Here is a 25,584-nt window from a genome sequence, read left to right on the forward strand (position 1 = left end):
AGAATTGCAGGATTGCAGGTGATGAGCAGTAGCTCTTACACTGCATTTATGGAAAAGGCAATGAGAGCTGGGAAACCTTTAAGTCACCCTCAGCTCTGGGACAAACTGCTGCTGGCTTCAGTGTGTCTGAGTAAGGTAGGGAGTTCAGGTGGCCATGAAAATCCATTTTGAATCATTTCCACTGTGGCCATGCTCTCAGCAAGTGTTGGAGTCCCAGAATCCCAGACTGGTTTGGGTTGGAGGGGCCTTAAAGCCCATCCCACCCTCTGCCATGGGCAGGGACACCTTCCACTATCCCTGCTTGCTCCAGGCCTTGTCCAGCCTAGCCTTGGACACCTCTGGGGATGGGGCAGCTACAGCTTTTCTGGGGTACACATTGTAGCATCAAGGAGTTTAAAGTGAGGATTTTCCTCCCTGGGTAGTGGATTTATGCCTGGGAAACACCCATTCATCCAGCATTTCCCTGAGCATGTCCTTCCCTTGCAGGTGGAGAGTGATTACTGCCTGCTGCTGGCCCTGCCCTGCGGCCGGGACCAGGAGGACGTGGTCAGTCAGACGGAGTCGCTCAAGGCTGCGTTCATCAGTTACCTGCAGGCCAAGCAGGCTGCAGGCATCATCAACGTCCCCAACCCCGGCTCCAACCAGGTACGGGCACGGCTCCCCTGCAGGGCCTCAGGGACACTGAACAGGGCACCCCTGCAGGGCCACAGGGACACCACGCCAGTCCCTAGTGGCATGAGCGGCTCAGGCTTCTGCTGGAGCTGCCTGGGGTTATTGGTCAAAGACCCCCCACATTTCCATCACCCATCAAACACATGGATGAGATCCATAAATTAATGATGGGAGTAATACAGTCATTGATGGAATGATGAAAACAACCCCAAAGCCAAAAAACCCCCAAGTGTGTGTTTGGTGTGTTCCCAGTTCATCATCTTGGGCCAAAAAGCAACCAAATGCATTTCCCAGCTCTTTCTCTGAAGCTGAGTCCTTGTTTCTTCCCCATATCCTGATTTTTCCAGGACAGCTGGTGTTTTCTTGTAGAATGCATTTGGAGCTGGTTTTATTTATTCCAGGTGTGTTGCTGACTGAACGCAATTCAACCTGTGTGTAATTTAATTCTTGGTGTAAAGAGCCCAGAATGAGCGGCCAGTGCTCGCAGCAACCACTGAAATGATAATTAATGGGAAATTTTCTGCCTTTCCCAGCAAAGTCAGCCAGTTCCTACACCTGTGGTGTTTTTAGCTCCCCACCTGGGAGACAAAACCCATGGCTCCTTTTTTACACATGGTTCAGGATCCTTTAAGCACCCAGGACATCACCACAATGTCCCATTTTAAACATCTGTAGGCGTGGGCTGTCTCTGATCCTGTTTTTCCCTCCCTGCAGCCTGCCTACGTTCTGCAGATCTTCCCACCCTGCGAGTTCTCGGAAAGCCACCTGTCCCGCCTGGCCCCCGACCTCCTCGCCAGCATCTCCAACATCTCTCCTCACCTGATGATTGTCATCGCGTCGGTATGAGCTGTTTACCAGTTACTGACTTTTTATTATTTTCATTTTAATTTTTTTTTAATTTTTCCAAGGCCCTGCAGCAAAAAACAAACAAACAACTACAACAACAAAAAAAAAAAGCCCACAAAAAACCACACGAAAAATTAATTTTAAAATAAAACTAATTCAAAAGAAGGAGAGAAGGTCGTGAAACAAGAAAATGCTGCCAGAAACCAGCTTCCTGCCCGACGGCCTCGATCAAACCTTGGATGTTTACATGTTGCTTTAGCTTATGGACAACTGATGCACTCAGCAGGTGGACTGGGCTTGGGTTCCCGTGCCTCCTTTTTTGGGGAAAAAAACACACAAAAAAGAAAAAAAAAAAAAAAAGAAAAAAAGATAAAAGGATGGCTTATTTTTTTTAACAAAAAAAAAAGGAAAAAAATAAAAAAGAACCTGAACTGCCTTTGCACTAAATTAGTGACTCGGACTTTGCACAGTTGGAGACGCTGTGACGTTCTGGATGTCTTGACACACATTGACCGCGCCGTGGACGTTCTGCAGGGACTCTGCTGAGATTTGTGGGTCAAGGAGCATTTCACAGTCATTTTTTATTTTATTGGTTGTTTCGTTGGCTTTTTTGTTGTTTGTTTTTTTTTTTTCCTTTTGGGGTTGTTTATTTTTTCGGGGGGGTTATTTTTTCTGGATGTGAACCTTCCTCTTCCTCCACCTGCCCCTGCTGCAGCCGTCTTCTCTTCATCTGGGATGTACAGTTTACACTGAAAAACAAGAGAATACAAAACAAACAACAAAACAAAAGGGAGAGCTTTTTTCCTTCCTGGTGGGATATGCAGAACTCAGTGGGTGTGTGTATATATAAATATATATATAATATATATAAATATATATAATACTGACTTTAAAAAAAAATCAAATCCCCACAACATACATTTTTTTTTAATCTGTGCCAAAAATGTGTTTTCAGAGAAAAAAAATCTTATTTTCATACTCAGACTTTGTATTGTCACTCATTTGTAAGTGCGCTTCATTTAAACATCCCCTTGTCTCATCAGCTGTGGAAGTGTTATACACTTGTACAAAGACTCTGCCCTGGCCCCCCTCGTCTCCCCTAACAATTAATTTATGGAACTTGGTTTTTTTTTTTTTTTTGGTTTTTTTTTTTGGTTTATTTTTTTTTTCTCAGCGCAGTTTTGTTTTGTGTGTCCATTGGATTACGAACTTTATTAAAAAATACAAAACACGTCGGCGCCCCGACCTCGTCCCTCGGCGTGGGGAGGGGAGCGGGGAAGGGGAGGTGTGGGGGCTGCCAGGGAAGGGTCACCTGCCTCTCCTTTAATAACAACCAGGAAAACACTGAACCAAATTTGTCTTGATTTCCCCTCATGAGTCGTAAATATGTATGAAAACTGAAATTGCAGGATTTGTCCCCAACTTTTAATCTCACCACGCACGAACTCCTCACCAAAAATTATTCCTGGATTACTGATACTCATCATCCTTTGAAATACAAGAGCCAGACTTGATGTTTTTGCTGCTTTTCTACCCAAATCCCTGCCAGGTGCAAGTGGGAAACCTAATCAAGGCTGTGTAAATGAGTAAAAATCAAGCAGATGTGGTGAAAAAGGAGGTTTAGGACAAAATTTGGGGCGTGGCCTCCAAAGCCAGAGGAGACCCTCATCCTGCACCCCCAGGCTGAGGGTGGAGGGCAGAACAGAGCCAGAACAAAAAGGTGCTGCTGGTGCCCAGGATGGAGGTGGGTGTTGGGAGCCTGGCCAGGGCACCCCACTGTGACCCCCAAGTCCCACTGGGGGGGGTCAGGGTGGCACCTTCCCCCAGGGAGACGGGAGTGAGGCAGGACTGATGGACAGAACCGGGACACGGATGGGGCTGGGACAGACGGACACTGGGATTACTGGGGCAGAGGGAAAGGGTCTGGCCCTGCTGGTTTCTGAGTGGGGCCTTTGGGGTAAAAAGGGGCGTTTTTGGGGTGTTGTGTAAGGGCTGGGTGGCTGGAGGGCACTGTCTGTGTGTCTAGAAAGGTGTGAACTGTCTGTGTGTCCAGGTGTCCGTGCAGTGTCCGTCCACCCAGCTGGACCAGTCCGTCCGTCCAGGCCCATCCCCTTCACCCACTTGGCTTATTGATCTGTTGGACGGAACAGGAGAGGGTCCAGCTGGACACATGGATGGATGGATGGATGGATGGATGGATGGATGGATGGTGGATGGATGGATGGATGAACATCCAACTGGACACACGTATTTCCAGCTGGACTGACAGCTGCCCAGCCACACACTGTCCTCCTCCACCCATGTGAATAAAATGTCCCAAAAATGTATTTTTCACCCCAAAGGTCTCTCTCCAAAACCAGTGATTTTGAACCCCTGCCCTGCCTCCAAATCCATGGACAGTGGGGAATAGGGTGGGGGGCAGGGCAGGGGTTTTGGAGAGGGGCCTCAGGGGCAAAAAGTGCATTTTTGGGGCATTTATGGGCATGGGTGGAGAAGAAAAGGGTCTGGCTGGGCAGGTGTCTGTCCGTCCGCTTGTACAATGTCCGTGTGTCCAGCTGGATGTGCAGTGGTCCCTCTGTCTGGCTGTGAGTGTAACCAGCCATGTGTCCATCCAGAGAACTGTCCGTGTCCAGCTGGACATGTCCCTGTCTGTGTCTGCCTGTCCAGCCATCCCTGTGTCCATTTGTCCATCCATCCCTACATCTGTTCAGCCATTTCCAGCGGAATGTCCAACCATCCACAGCCCTGTCCATGTGTCCAGCTGGACAGTGCAGCCTGTCCTGAATCCTCCAACTCCCCAGGCTGGGGAGCAGGGATGAGGACACATGCATGGTGGCACAGGTGGGCACATGGATGGGCAGACACATGTCCAGGACATGAAACTCTGTCCAGCCTGAAGGTCCATGTGTCTCTACCACTGTCCAGCAATCCGTGGAACTTTCCATGTGTCCAGCTGGACCTGCAGCCATCTGTGTGTCCATCTGTCCTGGCTGGACATGCCCCTGTCACTGTGTCCGTGCATGTGTCCCTTCCCTCCCCTCTGGGGGGCTCTGAGGGGACAGAGCAGGGGTGAGAGTCCAGCTGGACACACGGACTGGGGCACATCCTGCCAGTGTGGGGGTCCTGCAGCCCCCCAGCCCCAGACACACAGCTCCTGAGACCCCCCCAGCCCCTCTCCCAGCTGCAGGGCCTGGAGGGTCCCTTGTGGGTGTGCCCAGCTGAGCCCCCAGACCCCGGGTGGGGGAGGACAGGCTGCCATCCCCCACCTCCATCCAGCTACACCTTTTCTCCTGTTTTTACCCCCAAACAAGGGCAGCTCCCTTGCCTCGGTGGGGGTCAGCAGGTGAGGGTCTTCTTGGGCTTTACCCCAAAAATCCCCGTCTGCTGTCCTGGGTTGGGCTAAAAACCTTAAACCACCGTTTTTATCCTTAATCATCCCATTTATCCCCACTTTGAACACATCACACTCTCAGCACTGATTGGAGAATTTCAGTCCCCACCCAAAACACCCCCTGGAGGGGAAACCGCAGCGTGTCCCCCCTCCCGGAGCACCAACCCTTACAAAATATTGCATTTTATTCCATCTCTTTCCTTGCAGAAATACACTTTTTACACCGTTTCCGAGCTGCCCCTTAAATAAAGGCTGGGCGGGGTCGGGGTCACTCGGGGGGCGGGGGCGGCCCCTCGGCCGGGGGGGCCGGGGCAGCGGCCGGGGGCAGCTCGGGGCCGTCGCGGGGGCGGAAGAGGAGCTCGGCGGCGGGGATGACCTGCTCTGCCGGCCAGCCCGAGGAGCCGTAGGGCTGGTAGAAGTCGGGCTCCGCCTGGAACATGACGAGCGCCTGCGCCGTGTGGATGCGCACGTGCTGCGCCAGGCTGCTGGCGTCCAGGAACTTCTCCCCGCAGGAATCGCAGGCATAAAGGATCTGCGTGTTGGGGTCTGCGGGGCACAGGGAAACACACACAGCAATGGGGCAGGCGCTGGGCTGGCGGCACGGGAGGGGCCGGCCCGGTGCTCCCGGTCTCACCTGCCTCCTGCACTTGCTTCACCGCTTTGGTGATCTCGGCTTTGAGCGCTTCGGTCTCATCCGCCGTCACCGCGGCCGCCACGGGCACCACTGCGGGCACAGAGGGACAGGGGGGCACAGGGACATGGGGGCCCAGCTGGCAGGAATTCTCGCCCCAGCCCTGGATCCTGCCCAGTGCCGAGGTTGGGAGCAGCTCCAGGGGCATGTCAGGATGCCAGGTCTGGGTGCTGCACTCCTGGATAAACCTCCAGCGCCTCTGGGGGCTCCAGGACCTCCAAGCCACACCCCATGGAAAAGCCCAAAACTGCCCCCCCACAAATGAATCTCCCTTTTGGGGTGACTCTTGGAACCCCAAGCTGCTCCCTGGAGATCCATCCCCCTTTCAGGACAGTCCTGGATGCCCTTTAGGGTGGCTCCTGGGACATCCAAGTTGCACCCCCATAAATTAACCTCACTTTTGGGACCGTTCCAGCTCCAGCTGCTCCCCACAGTTAAGTTTTCCTTTTGGGGTGGCTCGTGGAACAGCCAAGCTCCTCTCCAGGGATAAAATCTCCCTTTTGAGACAGCAGCTGGGACCCCCAAGCTGCATTCCACAGATAAACATGAGACACCCCAAGCTGCATTCCCATGGGTAAATTTCCCTTTTGGGATGACTCCTGAGTCCCCTAAGCTAAATCCCCATAAATGAATCTCACTCTGGGGACAATGCTGAGACCAGTCAGCTGCCCTCTATGGATAAGTTTCTATTTCAGGACAACTCCAGGACCTCCCAGCTGCACCCCATGGCTAATTTCCCTTCTGGATGGCTCCCAAGCTGCCCCCCATGGATGAACTCCCTTTGGGAACCCTGTGAGCCCCCCAGCTCACCCGTGAGCTGTGTGACAGCAGTGGCAGCCAGCGCCTCGGTGGCCAATGTCACCATGTCATCGGATGCCACCGTGACGATGTTGACCTCGTCGCCTTCCTCGGGCTCCAGGATTTTGATGCCAGCCTTGCCTTGGTGCACGGTCTTCACGTGGGAGCGCAGGTTGTCCACGCGGTTGAAGCCACGGCCACACTTGTCACACAGGAAGGGCTTCTCCCCTGGGAAGAGGACAGGGAGCAGGGGGTGGGTGAGGGGGTGAAGCCCGGGGGCAGTGCAGGGTTTTGGCGATACCCACCTGTGTGGATGATGATGTGCTTGGACAGGTCGCCCACGTTGACGAAGGCTTTGTTGCAGACGGTGCATTTGTGGGGCCGGATGTTGTCGTGGTGACGGATGTGGTTGGCCAGCTGGCTCGACTGGACAAACCTTTGGGATTGACACCACAGTCACCACAGTCCACGGCATCACCCTGGTACCTCCACCCTCCCTCCAGAGAACAGCACCCAACTGCCGAGGGTGAGTGGAGGTGCCCACATCCCTGATACTCCAGCCCACCCAAGTGGCAGGATACCCAAGTGCCCCTCCCAGTATTCCCAAGGGGAATTCTCACCTCTTCCCACACCCCTGATACTCCAGCACCACCCAAGTGCCCCTCCCGGTACTCCCAAGGAGAATCCTCACCTCTTCCCACAGCGCTCGCACACGTAGGGCTTCTCCCCGGTGTGCTGGCGCACGTGGGCGATGAGGGAGCTCGCCTGGGTGAAGGCTTTCCCGCAGATCAAGCACTGGCACGGCTTCTCTCCTGGGGAAACGCAGAAGGTGGGTGTGGAGCAGGAGGGAGGAGCAGCCCTCGGGAGCAGGAGCGATCCGTACCGGTGTGGATGCGGACGTGGCGCTGCAGCGCGCCGGGGTCGGCGAACTGGCGCTGGCAGTGCACGCACACGTACGGCTTCTCCCCGCTGTGGATCCGCAGGTGCCGCTTCAGGTTACCTGGGAACGGGGCAGGCTGAGGGACACTGGGTCCTTCTCCCCCTTTTCCTCCTTCCCAGAGCCCCAGAAGCTCCCTCGGGAAGGCCTGGTGCTATTCAGGGAGCAGGGACTGCAGAGGGATCAAGGGAATTTGGCTGCACCTTGCCTGGGATCAGGCAATCATGTGGAAGTGGAGACAGCCAGGATAAGTACCCAGTGTTGGAGGGGATCAAAAGACTCCACTGGGAGTCCAATCCTCTGGCTCTGCAGCAGGTTGGGAGAAGATGGGAGGAGACAACCCCATCTCCAACATTTGGAAGAGGAGCTCCTTTCCAGGGTGTGACTCAATGGGGAAAACCAGGAATTCATGCAACACAACCACAGCACTGTAAAGCTGGGATGAAATCCTTCCTCTGGCTCTGATCCAGCCCCAAAATACTCCCTGCTCCCCCCAGACCATCCAAGTCCTGTCACTCAGCCCCTCAGCCCCTGTGCTACCTGACGTGGTGAACTGCTTCCCACACTCCCGGCACTTCAGGGGCCCATCTGCAATGTGGATCTTCAGGTGAGCCTTCAAATTCCCCACCTAGGGATGGAGAACGGGATGGAGAGAGCCCCAAACCCCTCTGTCTCCCTTCAGAGCAACCCAAGTCCCCGTGGATCCCTTCTGGAGTGGCCTCTGGGACCTCCAAGCTTCACCCCATGGCTAAACCACCCCTTCCAAGCTCCAACATCCCTGAACTGCGTCCCATGGATAATCCACTCTTTCAGGACTGTCCTGGAACCCCCAGCTACACCTCATGAACATAACCACCATCCCAGGACAGCTCTGGGAGCCTCCAACTGCATCCCACAGACAAATCTCCCTTCCAGGACCACAGTGGCCCAGCTTCCCCACCCCTCAGCACACCTGGTTGAACTTCTTGTCGCAGTGGGGACACTTGTGCTCCTTGTCGGTGTCGTGCGTCTCCAGGTGGCGCATCTTGGAGGTGGGGTCGGAGAAGGAGCGCCCGCAGTACTCGCACTGGTAGGGCTTCTCCCCGCTGTGCACCAGCTGGTGCCGCTTCAGGTTGCCCGAGGTGGTGAAGAGCTTGCCGCAGTCCTCACAGCGGTAGCGCGCCTCGCCCGTGTGCCGCTTCTTGTGCAGGTTCAGGAGGCTGATGAGCCGGTAGCTCTTGCCGCACTCCTCGCAGCCGTAGGGCTTCAGCGGGCTGGGACGAGGTGGGAATGTCACACCCAGCACCTGCTGCCCCAGCCCGAGCGCCACCCCCAGCCAGACCCACAGCAATCACAGAACAGCTTGGTTTAGGAGGGACCTCCCAGCTCATCGTGTTCCACCAGACCCCACCCGCCACTAGACCAGGCTGCTCCAGGCCCCATTCAGCCCTGAACACTTCCAGGGATGGGGAGTCCATGAAATAACACAAAAGGGAAGAACTGTCTGGATGATGGTCTCAGACACAGGGTAGGATTCTGATGGTGTCTGTGCAGGGCCAGGAATTGGGACTTGATCCTTGTGGATCCCTTCCACCTCAGGACTATTCTGTGACTATGACAGAGGCAGAAAGACAAATCTCCCAGATACCCCAACACACAGCGGATTTCCAAAGGATTCAACCATTCCTAGCAAACCTCTCACTTTTCAGGTGTCTGTCCCTGGCTCCAGCCGTACCTGTGCGTCTTCTCGTGGGCCTTGCAGGCAGCCGGGTCGGAGAAGGCCTTGCTGCACTCCCTGCACGAGAAGGGCTTCTCTCCAGTGTGGATACGGATGTGCCGCTTGAAGTTGCCGGTGTGGGTGAACTCCTTCCCGCAGTCCTAGGGACAGAGGGACAGGCACTGTCACCTCACTGTCCCCAGGGTGCCCGGTGGCAGCTGGAGCTGCAGCCAGGAGCCCGGCCGGCCTCACCTCGCACTTGTGCGTGACGGAGCCGTAGGCCTTGGACTCGGTGCGGTCGCTGAAGGTGCCGGAGTGCGGCAGGCGCAGCTCCCCCGCGTTCTCCTGCCCCGAATCTGTGCTTCCCAACTCGTTATCCTCAGTGTTCTCCCCGTTCTCCAGCTGGGCGCGCTCTTCCTCAGGGATTTTACCCTCATCTTCCTTCTCCACTATCATCTCCTCCTCTTCCTCCTTCCTTTCTGGCTTCATCTCTGCGGGTAGAAAATGGGGGATGCTCCAATTTGGGAGCGGCAGCAGAGGCACAAAATCCACCTGTATTTCCTAACCTAAAGAGACTGGGACTAGGTATTCCCTGTCCCACATCTGAGATAGAAGGGAAGTCAAAACCCATCCATCATCACCTTTGCTTGGAATTTGCAGGTAATTAGCCCTAAATTCCCAAAGCCTGTGCAGGCAGAGGAGAATTTCCCAACTCTCCTATGCTCCATGAGGATCCTGCCTCACAAAACTCACACTCACACCATTAATTCCACAGAAATGGAGCTCTGGCCAGCTCTGCCCCAGCCCTGCTCACCAACACACCTCCTGTCCCGGTGCTGTCGGTGGCCGCGGTGCCGCTGCCTGCTGCACTCTCCGACGGCTGCGGGAGCCCGGCAATGTCGACCTTGAGATCCTCCTGGATGGCAGCGCCTGACCCTGTGAGCACCAGAGTGTCAGGACAGGGTGTGCTGGGGGTGACAGCAGGACACAGTCACCCCTTGGTGGCTCACCTTCCTGGCCAACTGGCTGCTCCGCAGGTGCCTCGGGCTGTGCCGCCACCTCCGGCTTCTCCTCCTTCTCCTCAGTGTCAGGAGCAGCTGACCTGGCTTTGTCAGGCTCCCCCAGAGCTTCTGCCAACACCAATGTCTTGTCATCGGCCGCCACCTTGTCAGCTCCTGTGAGGGAACAGGCAAAGCCGTCCAGCTGCTGCTGCCAGGAGGATTCCCAAATCCCACAAAATTCACAGAAGCAGCAATTTTTCAACTGCTGGTGCTGCCCAAGAGGGTCAAACTCCATCCTGGTGCACCACATCCACCCAGGAACTGGGTTTGCAAAGTGGCCAAGGAGCATAAGTGGATAAATTTTGGACTGCATGAAGCCTAAGTGGGTAAATCAACCTCACTTTGCCTGACAGGAAGCCAGGAGGGTACGTACCCATCTCGGGGGGCTGCTGGTTCAGCCCAGGGGGATTTTCTGGGGGCACAGAGAGAGATTTGAGTGCGTTGCAAGCGCTGACGATCTCCTGCATCTGCAGGAAACCTGCCACGGCCAGCACGTCCTCCACGTTGTCAGGGCTCAGGCTCAGCTTAGCCGTGTACATGAACTCCAGAACCTGGCCCAGGCCTGCAGGGGAGGTGACACAACCAGGAATGAGCCCTCAACCCTCACTCCTGCATTTTGAAACACTCAAAATAACAAGCTGAACAGCCTCCCTCGAAGCCTGGGCAGGGAATTGCGTTGTTTAAGGAGCAGGGAGGGATCGTGGATAAAAATTCCAGGCCTACCTGCGGCATTGCTGATGTCCAGGTGCACCACGTCCTTCTGGTCCACGAAGAGCATGCGGAAGTAATCACTGCAGGCGGCCAGCACGGCCTTGTGGGCCTTGAAGTCGATGCCATCCACCACGAAGGTGCAGTCGCAGAGCAGCCCCAGCTGCCGCTGCTGGTTCAGCCGCTCCAGCACCTGCTGGCTGTGCTGCGGGAAATCCATGGCTGTGGGGAGGGAAAAATCCCCAGGACGGGGGGTGAGGTGGGTGGTGAAGGGGTCGTGGAGGAAGAGAGATCACAATGCACGACCTGACTGCCCTGGTGGTTAAAAAAACGGCCCAAAAAGGTGAATTTCAGCTCCTTTCCTGGCTACACCCAGCCCCAAACGCTCTCCTTGAACAGCCACGACTCCAGCAGAGGGCTAGAAGGAGTTGATGGAACAGCCACAATGGTTTTTAGCCACCCTGACAGCACTCAGAACACAGCTACTGCTCCTCTGCTGGTCCAAGCGGCGAGCCTTGTCACCTCTGCAGACACAAGTGCCATCATCCCTGCTCTGTGTCACGGCTCCTGCCAAGGTCACAGCATGGAAGTGTTCATCCAAACCTTCCAGCTCCTGCTCTTTCCAGCTGCTCATGTCACAATACCAAGGAAGTTTTATATTTTATTATGTGTTTGGAGGGAGTTCCCCATGCTTGGAGCACAGCTCTGCCTAAAGAATGCTGTAAAGTGTTGGAAACATGGCAAAGCTCCAATTTTCCAGCAGGTCCTTGTCAGCAAAGTGCCACACTGTGGATTTTCTCCTGAGCTGCATCGATAGGATGAATGAAGGGTTTTCACTTGGCTTTGTCTTCCAACAGTGATTCTGGTGCTGAAGGGATTGCTTCAAGGGATTGGCAAGGAGGGACGAGAAAGGACACAGGGACTATCCAGTTATTGTTCATGCAGGAATTCTCTAAAACTCTGGATGCTGAAGTAGGAAGGTTATGGCTCGGGAAGCACTGCTGGCTTCCATGCTCATTGTATCTGAAAGTTTCCAGCCCATGGAAGATGTTTTTCCCCTTCACCACCTCTTAAATCAGGAGTTTCCAGTCAGAAAAAAGCGAGAGGTTTGGATCCACAACACCAGGCACCTCCAGCTCCTGTTCCTTCCAGTGATCAGTGGTCAGAGGGAGCCTCCTCCTGTCAGCTGCGAGTGCCAGCAACACTTGGGAAGGATCTTCCTCCCAGGGATTCATTCAGCTTCCAGAGGCACTCCCAGTGTGGATGAGAAGCCAGGAGCTCTCTGACTGCATCGGATCATGCACAGAGATAGGAAGTTCCACTCCATTTTGTTGTTGCAAGGAGCTCCCTGCCCTGGCTTTCCCCCAGTTCTCCAAACTCCCAAAATACATACCTGACAATACTTGGGTCAAAATACTGCACAGCATGGCCCAGTGTAGTTTGCAAAGCTCGGGAAATAAGGGGGAGCATTTTCCCTGCAGGGTGAACAAGGCTGTGTTCCGTGCTCAGAGAGCTCTGTGCAGCAGGACTTGAGGAATCTTGACAGTTTGATGCACTAAAAGGGTATTTTGGAGGATTTGTGGGAGGCACTTTGCATCTGAACGATGATTTTTAACATTCCAGGATTGGATTTGTCTCAGCTTTCCTCCCCAGCTTTGAGAAGGAAGTAAAAATCCAGAAAACTCAAGTCTTCCCCAGAAAACCTTCCTATTTTCTGTAGTCTCCCCCACAATGTCACGTTCCAGCTCCCTTGGAAGCGCAGCAGGGAGAGGCTTGGATGAGCCCTCTACACCCACACCCAGCAGTCACTGTCATCTTACCCACTAAAATCCCTGACTCTGAGGTTTGACAATCCCAAACACCTGGGCCCAACCACCAGGACTGGTGCCCAAGCTCACCCCTCTGCTGTGAGGAGCTGTGAGGGTCAGAGGGCTGTGTCTCTCCTCCAGAGATTTCCGCTTTCCAGGTGGAAAGTGGTAGTTCAGGTCAGTCTCTACGCAGCCATCCTGGGAAAAATGGGATGAAAAATTCAATTTTAAACCTCCAGTCTGGGGTGCTGAAGGTGCAAAATCACTGTGCACCCTCTGATTTCCCCTCAGGGGAGGTAATTCCCCTCCCCGACAAGGCTGTTGAGCCTCCCATTATCCAATTAATCATGGAAAAGTTCATTATGAGCCCACCCACGCCCACCACACAGATAAATACAGCAGCTGCAGTCCCAGGGAGCTTCCCACGTGAGCTCTGCTAAGCGCTCCTGCTAATTAGCGACATTACCTCTCCCCTTCCCTGCCACATGAATATCTACCTATTAAAAACCCCCAAACCTCCCTAAACTGGAAAAAACAGTGATTTAAACACTGCCTTTCATGGCTGTCACCACCCAGCCATCCATCCTGGGGAGATGAAAGGCAAGAGGGGGTTTGTTTCCTACCCACCGTCATCTCTCGCCTCATGCGTCAGCTCAGGGAACAACGCGGCCCCAGCCCTCGCTGCCTCTGCCCACAGGGGTCTGTCCTCATTCCCAGGAATGGATCCTGCAACGTTTTGCATTAAAAAAATAAAGTTTAGAGCTGATCTGAACGGAGCAGATCTATGTAATAACAGTAAGGATCATGAAACAGGGAGGGGCTGCGGAGCTTGTGGTCGGAAGCGGAAGGCGAACTGTGGGAGGGGAAATGATCACAAAGTGGAAAAAACGTGGTGAAAAGGAAATAAAAGGAGAAAGATATGAGGAGAGGAACATCCTGGACGTCCCACAGGGAACAGACATCCTGAAGATGCCTTGGTTATTTGAATTTCATGCTTATGGATATGCTGGTGCTGCTCTGGACACCAAGAGCGTGAGGTCTGCCCTGAAACCCCTCCTGTGAACGCAGCACCCAGGGATGACAAACCCTTGTTTCCTCGGGGAAAAACACCCTCTGGAAAGCTGGCTGAGGGCTGGAATCTCGGGAGAAGCCTCTGATGCAGATATGAAACTAAGGAAACGGGGCTGATCCGGGAAATGTGCCATCCATGGCCACCCGCAGAGGGCACGGAGCGCCAGGAGGGGCTGTCACCTCGCCAAAACGCCAGAACAAGAGAAAATCCCGCTCTCCTTGCGGCTGTCCCGGTCCCTGAGGGCGGGGATGTGCCTGGCGCAGGCTCGAGGCTGTGACCCCCACTCCCCACCATCGGGAGGGTTTTTCGGTGGCCCAGGGGACGGTGATGCCCCAAGCCCGGGGACAGAGGCCACGCGTCACGTCCCGGCGGGGGGCACACAGCGGACAGGGACACCCTGGGGTGCAGCCGGGACCCCTCGGGGCACTCACGGCAGCCACGCGCTCCCTGCTCCCCTCATGACATCCAGAGCTCCCGTTTCCCCTCACCAGAGGCCCCCACTCCCCCTACGACAGCCACCAAGCCCCATTCCCCTCATGAGGAGCCCCGGCTCCCCTCGCAGCAGCCAACAAACCCTGACGATATCCGGCAGCCCCTCGTTCCTACCGCGATCAACCCCTCTCCTCCCCACGACAGCCAGCAGCCCCCTGTTTCCCCGGGCCCGCCAGCAGGACCGTCCACCCCGCAGCCTGCCCTCAAAGAACCGGGGCCGCGCACCGGGGTGACCCCCAAACCGGCTCCGTCACCCCACAGCCAGCGAGCCGGGCAGCAGCCCCCTCCCCTACCAGCGCCCGTATCCTGCTCAGCCCTCTCCCCAGCCCCTCCAGCGCTCTCCTGCGGCCCCCATGCCGCACCTGCCATGCCGGGCCCGGCAGGGCCTTACCCACGGCCCGCGGCCCTCACCGTGACACCGACCAGACAAAGGGCGCCGCCATCTTAGCGCCGGGCGGAAGCGGCGTCGCCCCGGCCCGCCCAGCGGCGCCGGCGTCATTGCGCATGCGCGGCGGGGCCGGTCACCTTCCCGCCCCTTCCCGCCTCAGAGCGCTGCCGTGAGGGGGCGGTGTGAGGGACCCAGGGCAGCCGTGGGGGCCGAGAGCTGAGAGGGCTGAAGATGCCGAGGGGAGTGGTGAGGGCCAGGAGAGCTGTGAGGGTCCAAGGTGCCGAGGGCAGCCATGAGGGCCGGAAGAGCTGTGAGGGTCCAAGGTGCCGAGGGGAGTGGTGAGGGCCAGAAGAGCTGTGAGGGTCGAAGGTGCCGAGGGGAGTGGTGAGGGCCAGGAGAGCTGTGAGGGTCGAAGGTGCCGAGGGCAGCCATGAGGGCCAGAAGAGCTGTGAGGGTCGAAGGTGCCGAGGGGAGTGGTGAGGGCCAGGAGAGCTGTGAGGGTCGAAGGTGCCGGTGCTGGCGCCTCCACCCTGTTCATCGCTAACCGTGTTCTCAATTGCTACATCACCCCTGCTTAAACACCCCCGAGGAGGCCTGACCACCCCCTCTGTGTAATTGACAAATGATTCATGTTAATAGAAGTTTTGGAGTTTGTATAAACCAGAATACTTAAAATAAGAAAAGAACATGGACCTAGATAAAGGGAAATATATGATTAAACCCACTCTGTTTAAATCCCCTTGTTATGAATATTGTGTACACCAGTTTGCAAAAGAAAAAAAAAAAAAGAGTGTTTTCCATAGTCCCAGAATCAGATCTCCTGCCTTTGTGCAATCAATCACACACTATCTGCTAAAGATCAGCTTCCTACTTCTGTTTTTTATCTACCAAGACCAGATGGTTACATGACCAGTTGTCCCAAGAGCTGTCCCACGGAAGTTTGGAAGTTTCTTTGACCACCACTGTTACCTTGCAGAATTATTACAACAAAACAATAACAATTATTGATTACTACAGGGAAAACCATCCTATAAAAAGGGAGCTGCAAACCAAGTTCAGTGGAAGTGTGGAGTGGGCAGTGACCCCTCACGTTGTCCCCAGCACTGCATTGCTCTGTCTGTATAAAATAAACCAATCGAAATTTTGCTGAATATCCAGACCTTGTTTCTCATTTATAACACCTCCAAGAAGGAGTTTACCGTATGTGTAACATAAATCTCCCGTCACAACTTGATGCCGTTCCTGTTTTCCTGTCACTTGTTCCCTTGGCTCCATCCTTGTGTTGGGGAGGAGGTTCTCAGTTGATGGAAATAATATGACTTTCCTAGTTAATTTTTAATTAATCGTTTTGGCTAATTGAAAGCAGTGCCCACTTTCGGGCAGCACTAGTTAAGTTTCTACACAGACTCTTGTTATTCAGATCATTAAATCACCAAAACCTTAAGTTTGTTACAACTAACTCTGACCAGCTTTAATAAAGCCAAAGGCATTTGAGGATTGGATATCTGATATCTTAAATTTATGGCCCTTCAAGGATGTTGGAGTAATGAGAAAATACAGAGGAGATTGAGGCCAGGAAAGCTGGAAATTCCCCATCTGAGAGGAAGATGACAAAAGGACTATCAATAACTAATAGAGGACAATATGCTAAATAATGAAGATAATTATGTGACCTAGAACCAGTGAGCATTAATTTATAAATAAGTTTAATAGTTTTGTATCAGGCTACAAGGCTACCCTCGATCCCCTTGTCCAGATGGCTGATAAAGAGTTTAAACACGTCCCAAAAAACGGGGTTTTCTCCCCAGCTTTCCTGCCGCCTGCTGCGGGCTGCAGCCGGCTGAGCCGGCTCTGCACATCTCCCCTGCCCGGGAGCGATTGGGCAGAAACCGGGCGGTTTTTCCCCATTTTCTTCCTCCTTTCTCCGCATCTCCCCGGGTGAGGGCCACTAGGTGGCAACCAGCGACCGGCACTGGGTGCCGGGGTGGCTTTTGAGGACGGAGCGTCCCAGCGCCGGGCCCCGACGGCAGCGCATCGCCGCTGCCTTCCCCGGGCTTGCCCAGCTTTCATTCACCGCTTTAACCCCAAGCGGGGAGTGCCCTTTGTGCCAGCCAGGGCCGTGCCCGGGACGCTGCCAGGGGTGTTGGTGCCAGTCACGAGTGGCTCGGGCTGCCCGGCGGCGGCAGCGACACGAGCCGGGCGCTGTGTGTAGCCATAACCGGGCGCTGTGTGTAGCCATAACCGGGCTCTGTGTGTAGCCATAACCAGGCGCTGTGTGTAGCCATAACCGGGCGCTGTGTGTAGCCATAACCGGGCGCTCTGTGTAGCCATAACCGGGCTCTGTGTGTAGCCATAACCAGGCGCTCTGTGTAGCCATAACCGGGCTCTGTGTGTAGCCATAACCGGGCTCTGTGTGTAGCCATAACCAGGCGCTGTGTGTAGCCATAACCGGGCGCTGTGTGTAGCCATAACCGGGCGCTGTGTGTAGCCATAAACAGGCGCTGTGTGTAGCCATAACCGGGCTCTGTGTGTAGCCATAACCGGGCATTGTGTGTAGCCATAACCGGGCTCTGTGTGTAGCCATAACCAGGCGCTGTGTGTAGCCATAACCGGGCGCTGTGTGTAGCCATAACCGGGCTCTGTGTGTAGCCATAACCAGGCGCTGTGTGTAGCCATAAACAGGCGCTGTGTGTAGCCATAACCGGGCTCTGTGTGTAGCCATAAACAGGCGCTGTGTGTAGCCATAACCGGGCGCTGTGTGTAGCCATAACCGGGCTCTGTGTGTAGCCATAAACGGGCATTGTGTGTAGCCATAACCGGGCGCTGTGTGTAGCCATAACCGGGCTCTGTGTGTAGCCATAACCGGGCTCTGTGTGTAGCCATAAACAGGCGCTGTGTGTAGCCATAACCGGGCTCTGTGTGTAGCCATAACCAGGCGCTGTGTGTAGCCATAACCGGGCTCTGTGTGTAGCCATAAACAGGCGCTGTGTGTAGCCATAACCAGGCGCTGTGTGTAGCCATAACCGGGCGCTGTGTGTAGCCATAACCAGGCGCTGTGTGTAGCCATAACCGGGCGCTGTGTGTAGCCATAACCGGGCTCTGTGTGTAGCCATAACCGGGCTCTGTGTGTAGCCATAACCAGGCGCTGTGTGTAGCCATAAACAGGCGCTGTGTGTAGCCATAACCGGGCTCTGTGTGTAGCCATAACCGGGCTCTGTGTGTAGCCATAACCGGGCGCTGTGTGTAGCCATAACCGGGCTCTGTGTGTAGCCATAACCGGGCGCTGTGTGTAGCCATAACCGGGCGCTGTGTGTAGCCATAAACGGGCGCTGTGTGTAGCCATAACCGGGCGCTGTGTGTAGCCATAAACAGGCGCTGTGTGTAGCCATAAACAGGCGCTGTGTGTAGCCATAACCGGGCTCTGTGTGTAGCCATAACCAGGCTCTGTGTGTACCACAAACAGGCGCTGCCCGGGCAGGAGCCGCTCCTCGCTGCTGTGGGTGCACACGGGGGACAGAGCCAGCCCCTTCCCTCCCTGCAGCACATTTTGCCCTCCTTTGCCAAGAAGCCCTTGGGCGAGTCGTCCCGGCTCGTACCGGCCTTGCGGCATCCCGAGGGTGGTGGGTGAGGGTGGGCGAGGGGAGGAGGAGGGTTTGGTGCCCTTCCAGGTGGGTCGGCAGCCGAACAGCTGAGGGAATGGCTCTGAAATAGAGCTTCGGGGAAGAAATGAGTCACCCCGGGCTGGAAATAAACAGGGCAGCGGGCGCCCGAGCGGCTCCTGGTGCGGGTTTTGTCGGGATGGCGGAATATCCCTTACCGAGACACCCCTCGGGGCTGAGCCCACACCCCTTTTTGAGGGCAAAGCATCAAGAAAACATCACAAAACGGAGAAGGCAGCAGTCAGACGTTCTCAATAATTTATCCCAAGCTCTATATACAAAGACAAGCTCTGGCGGAGGGCTGGGAAGGGAACCTGGCTCCCGGCAGGACTCTTGGCACGCTGGATCTTCCCCCTCAACACGCGCCAGCTAAAAATTGCCGAGCTGGGACTCCCGTCCGGAGTTTCTCCGGTGGGTGACGGGACGCGTTCAGCACAGGTCTGACCCCACCCTGCAGGGAGCGTTCCCATTCCCTACCCCGCCTCCTTCCCAAATCACCCATTGAATTAGAGAGGGAGGGAAAGGAGGGGGGGGGAAGGAGCCCCCCGACCCCTCAGATCTTGATCTCAGTCCGGAAGGTTTGCTGGACGTGCTCGGAGTGCTTGGCCGGCCGGCGCTGAGCCCGGATCGTCAACATCCCGTTGTCCCCCAGCGAGGACGACACGGACGTGGGGTCCACGTCTTCGGGCAGCTGGCACTTGTGGGTGAAGGTGTTCATGACGGTGCCATCCGTGGCCAGCTGCGAGGAAAAATGGGTGAAAAGAGGCGATTTTGGAGTGCAAGCGGAATGGATACATTATTCCCTGCGGTTGCCATTAATTAATAGTGAATTAAACCCCGCTGACGCTGTGGCTGCAGCTGTTTGAGAATTGGGTGGGAGCTGGGTGGTTCCCGCATCCCCCGGTGAGGATTTTGGGGTCCCCCGCTTTGGGGGTGAGCAGGGAAGAGAGGGAGCACCCACCTTCTCGGCGTGCACCTCGATCTGGTTGTTGGAGGTGGTGACGATGATGTCCTCGGGTGCGAAGTCGCTGACGTCCACCGTGAACTGATAGGTGTTCCCCAGGGTCTTCACCACGCCCGTGTTACCGGGGCGAGCTGCTGGACAGGTTTGCGGGGCTCACAGCCACGGCTTACTGAGGATCCCCCCTGCCTGCCTCCTGGCTGCCCCCCAAACTCACCTGGGAACCCCAAGGTCTCCCCGTGGGGCCGGACAAAGCTCCCGAAAAGCTCCATGGTGCCGGCGGGCGAGGATTTCACCTTCACCCAGCGCTTGCCCCCACCTGCGACCCCCAGCTCCCGCCGGGGGGAAGAGCGGAACCCCCTTCCTCGTCCTCCTGCCGGCGAAGGCGACGCCGGATCGGTTATTTCGGGATATTTCGACTTGACGAGCTTTTTAAAGCCTCGTTAAGGCTCCCGGCCGCCTGCCAGACCTCTCGTAAAACCGGCTAAATTTAGGTCTTGCGCCGGAGACGGTGGAAATTTTTCCCCTCCCCGTCCCCCCCCCCAGCTCAACGCCATGGAATGCGATGCCTATTATTAAGGAATAATCATGATAATTAATTAAAATACTTATTAAATCCTCCCCGCCGCGGGATGTACGTTGGGATTGGGAGCTGGGAGTGGCGGAGGGGGGGAGGAAACCCGGCTCACTCCGGCCCGAGCGGGTCCGTCGGATTCGTCAAGGTCGTTTTTAATGAGCTCGTTTGCAAACTCAGTCGGGCAGCGGAGGCCGAGGCGGGAGGACGGGTCAGGGGTGCTAAAAAAAAAGGGGGTGCAGTCCCCAGAAACGTTCCCGGGATGGAGCGCCCCGTCCCCGGGGGGCTGCGGGGGGAGAAGGAAGAGGAGGAGGAGGAGGAGAGGGTGCTGGTGTCGGAGCACAGCTGGAGACCCTGCCCCACCGCCCGGAGAAGGGTCCGAGGTGAGACCCCCTCCCAAAAAGGGGGATTCTGGGGGCGGGGGTCTTTGGGGAGGTCAGCGCCCTGTTTCCCCCTCGCAGGGTGCCTGGAGTGGGTGAAGCGGCAGCTGTTCCGCGTGGGGGAGGATTGGTACTTCCTCTTCATCCTGGGGGTCCTCATGGCCACCATCAGCTTCGCAATGGACATCATCATCATCAGGCTCCACGCGGGTAAACGAGGGGTGCCCTAAGGGGGCTCCACCGGCGTTCGGGGGTTCACCGAGGACATGGGAGGGTCTTTGGGGGGTGCATCTCCCCTCTCCACACCTCTCCTGCAGCCCACATGTGGCTGTACCGAGAGATCGGGGACATCGGGGTGCTCAAGTACCTCTCGTGGACTATGTTCCCCATGGCACTGGCCGCCTTCTCCACCGGCTTCTCCCAGAGCATCACCCCGCACTCCGCAGGTGAGCAGCTGCACCCCGTCCTCCCTGGCTCCTTAAAATGCCCCCTTGCTAATGGGGGACCCCTGAAATTTGGATCCTGGCTCCCTCCCCCCCCTGCTCCAGGCTCCGGCATCGCGGAGCTGAAGACCATCCTGATGGGTGTGGTGCTGGAGGACTACCTGGCCATCCAGAACTTCGGAGCCAAGGTGGTGGGGCTGACCTGCACCCTGACGTGCGGCAGCACCCTTTTCCTTGGGAAAGTGGTGAGGGATCCCCTTCTGAACCCCAGATCCCCAGCGGTTCGTTGGTACGGGGTGGGGGATGCTCAGCACTCTGTCCTCTGCCCAGGGTCCCTATGTCCACCTCTCTGCCATGGCCGCAGCCTATCTGGGGAAGCTGAGGACCACGGTCACGAGGGAGTATGAGGTGCCACGCCCAAAAAATGAATGGAGGGGTTTGATTTTACCCCTAAAAAGTTGGGGTGGTGCCTAATCCCCCCTGCCCTACAGAACAAATTCAAGCAGCACGAGATGCTGGTGGCAGCTCAAGCCGTCGGGGTGGCCACAGTCTTCGGGGCGCCCATCAGCGGTGAGGATTCCCCCCTAATCCCACCCTGGGCACCCCTAAACCTTGCCCTGATCCCTTCCCTGTTTTTCCAGGGGTGCTGTTCAGCATCGAGGTGATGTCCTCCCACTTCGCCGTGCGGGATTACTGGCGAGGCTTCTTTGCTGCCGCCTGCGGTGCCTTCATGTTTCGGCTCCTGGCCGTGTTCAACAGCGAGCAAGGCAAGGCAGGGCAGGCAGGATGTTCCCCCTCTCCCCCTTTACCCTCCCCCCGTGGCATTTTTGGGGCGCTCACCACCAAACCCACACCCTCACTCCTGTCCCCCCTCCCAGAAACCATTGCCGCTGTTTTTAAGAGCGACCTCAAGATTGATTTTCCCTTCGACCTGCTGGAGACCTTCTTTTTCCTGGTTTTGGGGTACGGAGGGTCCGGTTTCGGGGTGCTGCCTGTGCTCTGCCTGTGCCCTGCCTGTGCCCTACCTGCCCTCTGCTCACAGGATCGTCTGTGGGGTTGTGGCCTGTGCTTATCTCTTCTGCCAGCGCTGGATGATGGTGGCCGTCAAAAAGAACCGGCTGACAGCCAAGCTCTTGGCCACCGAGTCCGTACTGGGCATCCGTCCATCTGTCTGTCTGCACCCCGCACCCTCTGTGTCCGTGTGTCCGTGCCGTGCAGGCTCCGCGTGTCCCCGTGTCCTTCCCGTGTACCCGGGTGTCTGCGTGCCTCGCATCAAGCACTCTGGCACCCTGTGCCCCCCTGTGCCCTGGGTGTCCCTGTGCCCCCCTGTGCCCTGGGTGTCCCTGTGCCCCCCTGTGCCCTGTCCATCCACCCTGAGTGTCCCTGTGCCCCCCTGTGCCCTGTCCATCCACCCTGGGTGTCCCTGTGCCCTGGGTGTCCTGTGCCCCCCTGTGCCCTGGGTGTCCCTGTGCCCCCCTGTGCCCTGTCCATCCACCCTGAGTGTCCCTGTGTCCCCCCTGCACCCTGTCCATCCACACTGAGTGTCCCTATGTCCCCTCCCTGCACCCCAAGTGTCCCTCTACCCCCCCATGCACCCTGCTCACCCCCCATGCACTCTTGGTGGCCATGTGTCCACCCTGTGCATCCCTATGTCCCCCCAGTGACCCTGGGTGCCCTGCTGTCCACCAACCCCATGGAGCCCGGGTGTCCCTGGGTCCCCCTGTCTGTCCATCTGTCCATCCCCACGCAGCCAGCCCCGTGTCCCCCTGCAGCAAACCCGTGTACACGGTGCTGGTGGTGCTGCTCTTCGCCTCCATCACCTTCCCGCCCGGGCTGGGGCAGTTTATGGCCTCCAGGGTGAGTGGGGACTTGTGGGGCTCCCTGGGGACCCCAGAACCTCCCAGCCCGAGCGGGGGCTCAGGGTGTCCATCTGTCCAGCTCACCATGAAGGGGTATCTCACCTCCCTCTTTGACAACCGCACGTGGGGCTTGCTGGCCCTCAACGCCTCGGAGGTGGCCAAGCCTGGGGAGCTCTGGCAGGAGTGGAACCATCCCTCTGCCACCATCTACGGCACCTTGATCTTCTTCCTGCTCATGAAGGTAGCCACGGCCCCTCAGATCTCTGGGCGGGCACCCCCAGAGTGGTGTCCCCAACATGGTGACCCCCCATGTCCCCTGGTCCCCCCAGTTCTGGATGCTGATCCTGGCCACCACCTTGCCCCTCCCAGCTGGGTACTTCATGCCCATCTTCATCTATGGTGAGTCAGGGCTGGGGGGACGTGGGGCGCACAGCCAAGCTGGGGGAGGGTGCAGGGGGCTCCTTCAGCCCTTGGAGTGGGGACACTGGGGTGTATCCCAGAGAGGGGTACACTGAGTCTGGGGGTACAGGGGAGGCATCCAGCTCTGGGAGGGCTGCAGGAGGGTGGTCACCTCTACCTCCACCATTTTTTGGGGGGGCTCCCGGGATCTCCCCACCTTCCCTTCTCCCCCAATTTTAGGAGCAGCAATCGGCCGCCTGATAGGGGAGGCGGTGGCCCTGCTCTTCCCACGGGGGCTCTATTCAGAAGGACCCCCACGGCCCATTATTCCTGCTGGCTACGCCCTGGCTGGTGAGTCCGGCTATCCCCTTGGGCAGGGTGACACCCATGGGCGGGGGGACACCCGCCCCCATCCCCTGAGCTCCCGTTGCCCCCCAGGCGCAGCTGCGTTCTCGGGCTCGGTGACCCACGCCGTGTCCACGTCCCTGCTGGTGTGCGAGGCCACCGGGCACCTGGGCCACGTCCTGCCCACCGTGCTGGCCGTGCTGGTGGCCAACGCCATCACCCAGAAGAACCAGCCGTCCTTCTACGACGCCCCCATCATCGTCAAGAAGCTGCCCTACCTGCCCCCCATCCGCAGCCGGCACATCGCGTAAGCCCTCGCCCCAAAAATCCGCGTTTTGGGGGATTCTCCAGGAAATGATGGAAATTTGGGGGGTTTGTGTTCCCCAGCTCCTACCGAGTGGTGGTGGAGGAGTTCATGGAGCGCCGGGTGGTGGCCTTGGCCAAGGGGGACGGTTTCCAGGAGGTGCTGGTGGCCTTGGACGCCTCTGCTGATGCTGAGTACCCCGTGGTGGAGAGCACGGGTGGGATGTGGGGCCTGGGGCGGTCACTGCCACCCTGGGGTGGCCCTTCTGTGTCTCCTCATGCTGTCCACAAGGTGTCCCCCAGTGCACACTGCAGATTCCCACGCCGTCTCCATGCCGTGCCCATGCCGTCCCTATGGGCTGCTCCTGCGGTATCCCCAAACTGCCCCTACGGTGTCCTTTGATACTCCCAGGCTGTCCCGTTCCCATTGGTGCCCACGTGCTGTGCCCTCAGTATTGCCCTGGTGCCACCTCAGTATTCCCATACTGTCCCCATGTCCCCATGCCATTCCCTCGCTATTCCCATACCAGCCCCTTGGTGTCCCTGTACTGTATCAATGCTGTCCCTATCCCGTTTGGTGTCCCCATCCCCTTTGGTGTCCCCATGCTCTTCCCTCTATATTCCCATTCTGTCTCCACAGTGTCCCCTCACTATTCCCATACTGTCCCAATATTGTCCTCATATCTCACCCTGCTGTCCCTATGGGATGTCCCCTTGGTGTCCCCAGTACCTCCCCCTGTTACTCCCATACTGCTCCCTCCGTGTCCACCTGGTATCCCCTACTGTCCCCCTACTGTCCCCATACTGTCCCCATACTGTCCCCTCTCTCCAGGGTCCCCCACTCTGGTGGGCACTGTCAGCAGGTCCCAGCTGGTCACCTTCCTCCAGAGCCACGAGCATCCCCAGGCCCCCCAAGGGGAGAAGGTAAAGGGGGTGGGGGCACCCTGCCACACCCAAAAAGTTGGTTTTCCACCCCAAAATTAACATGCCACCTTCCTCAAGCTGGCCATCGTGGGGACACTCGGGGACGACTGCACCATTGAGCCCATCATGCTCCAGTTCTCTCCCTGGACCTCCTTGCACCAGGTCTGGAGGAGGAAATGTGTCCTGGGAGCCCCCCAGGTGTGTCACACTGAGGGGACTCTGCGAGGGTGGCTCTGTGCCCACGTGTCCCTGTTGTCCCTTTCCCAGGCCTATCACCTCTTCCAGCTGCTGAAGCTGCAGCGAGTCTTTGTCACCCGCTCTGGGGAGCTGGTGGGAGCCGTGAGCAGGGCGGAGGTGAGGGGGGAAAATGGGGGGAAAAAGGGGGAAAAGGGGGAAAAAGGAGAAGAGAAAGTGGGGGGAAAGCCCCCGTCCCACCTCCTCTGCCCTTCCAGCTGCGGAGAGCAATCGAGGACCTCGCCAACCCCAAGTGATGACGCTGTGGGACCCCAGGGGCCCCTCCCCAGGATGTCCCCCAGGAGAAGAGCGGCAGTCCTGACCCCCCAGGAGGGGCGGCGGGTCTGGGCTGGTGGCGCCGGTTCTCCGTGTTGTGTATTAAACACATCGACCCACCAAGGCTTCCTCCTCCTCCTCCTCTTTCTCCAGCCCCGCCGGTTTCTTTCGGGGGGAGTTACTCTCTCCCGAACCCATCAACAACACTTAAAACCCCCAACGTCACCCCAGAACTGAAGTGCCCCAGTCTCCGTCACACCCCACTTTACTCCCCTCCTAAAACTATCAGCGCATAATTAATAAGGGGGTGGGTGTTCAGTGACCCCGAAATCCGAGGGGTGTGGGGGGCCGAGCCCCCCGCCCTTCGCTGACCCCCGGGCTGGGGCGCAGGTCTGGGCGGCGCATCGGGCGCGAACGAAGCCGTAATTAAGCCTGGGGGGTTAATTAGGCGCGGCGGGGCAGGTTGGGCAGGGCGGGCATGCCCGGGCCCGGCTCAGCACGGGTGAAGCGGGGTCAGCGCCAGGGAGACACCCCAAAAGTGGGGCAGGAGCTGGGCTGGGCGCTGGGAGCGGGGCCGGGCTGCGGCACCCACGGGCGGAGCGAGGGGAGGTGGGTGCTCAGCACCCCCCGCCCTGCCCCGCACCCCAAAAGCCGCGCTGTGCCCGTG

The 25,584-nt window shown here is 57.2% G+C and overlaps 4 protein-coding genes and 1 long non-coding RNA gene across 9 annotated transcripts; 2 read left to right on the forward strand and 3 right to left on the reverse strand.

Moving 5' to 3' along the window:
* Positions 1-136: 136 nt before the first annotated feature.
* SPEN (spen family transcriptional repressor) lies at positions 137-2,503 on the forward strand. The gene is made up of 2 exons (XM_056508194.1): positions 137-645; positions 1,387-2,503. The coding sequence occupies exons 1-2, from the start codon at positions 430-432 to the stop codon at positions 1,516-1,518; spliced, it is 348 nt and encodes a 115-aa protein (XP_056364169.1). The 5' UTR covers positions 137-429; the 3' UTR covers positions 1,519-2,503.
* LOC130261700 (uncharacterized) lies at positions 1,653-3,617 on the reverse strand. Its single transcript, XR_008842016.1, has 2 exons — positions 1,945-3,617; positions 1,653-1,832 (listed from the first exon to the last, which is right to left on the reverse strand). It is a non-coding gene; the product is annotated as an uncharacterized LOC130261700 (long non-coding RNA).
* A 1,071-nt stretch (positions 3,618-4,688) lies between these two features.
* Positions 4,689-14,645, reverse strand: ZBTB17 (zinc finger and BTB domain containing 17). Of its 3 annotated transcripts, none has more exons than XM_056508196.1 (17): positions 14,535-14,645; positions 13,236-13,334; positions 12,699-12,806; positions 10,816-11,022; positions 10,466-10,654; positions 10,042-10,206; positions 9,854-9,967; positions 9,284-9,522; positions 9,050-9,192; positions 8,288-8,588; positions 7,876-7,963; positions 7,282-7,398; positions 7,090-7,210; positions 6,704-6,834; positions 6,411-6,626; positions 5,544-5,633; positions 4,689-5,455 (listed from the first exon to the last, which is right to left on the reverse strand). In XM_056508196.1, exons 4-17 carry the CDS (start codon positions 11,018-11,020, stop codon positions 5,178-5,180), a joined length of 2,397 nt encoding a protein of 798 aa, XP_056364171.1. In that variant the 5' UTR covers positions 11,021-11,022; positions 12,699-12,806; positions 13,236-13,334; positions 14,535-14,645; the 3' UTR covers positions 4,689-5,177. The 3 variants fall into 3 exon arrangements, with proteins under 3 accessions (XP_056364171.1, XP_056364172.1, XP_056364170.1); XM_056508197.1 differs by having other exon boundaries at positions 14,584-14,644; XM_056508195.1 differs by having other exon boundaries at positions 14,564-14,643.
* A 3,818-nt stretch (positions 14,646-18,463) lies between these two features.
* On the reverse strand, positions 18,464-19,581 carry HSPB7 (heat shock protein family B (small) member 7). 2 transcript variants are annotated; one of them, XM_056507975.1, is made up of 3 exons: positions 19,398-19,581; positions 19,181-19,317; positions 18,464-18,958 (listed from the first exon to the last, which is right to left on the reverse strand). In XM_056507975.1, the coding sequence occupies exons 1-3, from the start codon at positions 19,450-19,452 to the stop codon at positions 18,773-18,775; spliced, it is 378 nt and encodes a 125-aa protein (XP_056363950.1). In that variant the 5' UTR covers positions 19,453-19,581; the 3' UTR covers positions 18,464-18,772. The 2 variants fall into 2 exon arrangements, with proteins under 2 accessions (XP_056363950.1, XP_056363951.1); XM_056507976.1 differs by having other exon boundaries at positions 19,181-19,314; positions 19,398-19,580.
* Positions 19,582-19,812: 231 nt separating this feature from the next.
* Positions 19,813-25,044, forward strand: CLCNKA (chloride voltage-gated channel Ka). Of its 2 annotated transcripts, XM_056507971.1 has the most exons (19): positions 19,813-20,137; positions 20,216-20,344; positions 20,452-20,580; positions 20,683-20,822; positions 20,908-20,985; positions 21,069-21,147; positions 21,219-21,344; positions 21,456-21,540; positions 21,620-21,721; positions 22,350-22,434; positions 22,516-22,677; positions 22,766-22,835; positions 23,076-23,186; positions 23,274-23,487; positions 23,568-23,701; positions 24,316-24,407; positions 24,486-24,569; positions 24,675-24,761; positions 24,860-25,044. In XM_056507971.1, the coding sequence occupies exons 1-19, from the start codon at positions 19,813-19,815 to the stop codon at positions 24,896-24,898; spliced, it is 2,271 nt and encodes a 756-aa protein (XP_056363946.1). In that variant the 3' UTR covers positions 24,899-25,044. The 2 variants fall into 2 exon arrangements, with proteins under 2 accessions (XP_056363946.1, XP_056363945.1); XM_056507970.1 differs by lacking the exon at positions 21,620-21,721.
* The last annotated feature ends 540 nt before the right edge of the window (positions 25,045-25,584 follow it).

Source organism: Oenanthe melanoleuca, chromosome 21, assembly GCF_029582105.1.
Source record: "Oenanthe melanoleuca isolate GR-GAL-2019-014 chromosome 21, OMel1.0, whole genome shotgun sequence".
Lineage (NCBI taxonomy): Eukaryota > Metazoa > Chordata > Aves > Passeriformes > Muscicapidae > Oenanthe > Oenanthe melanoleuca.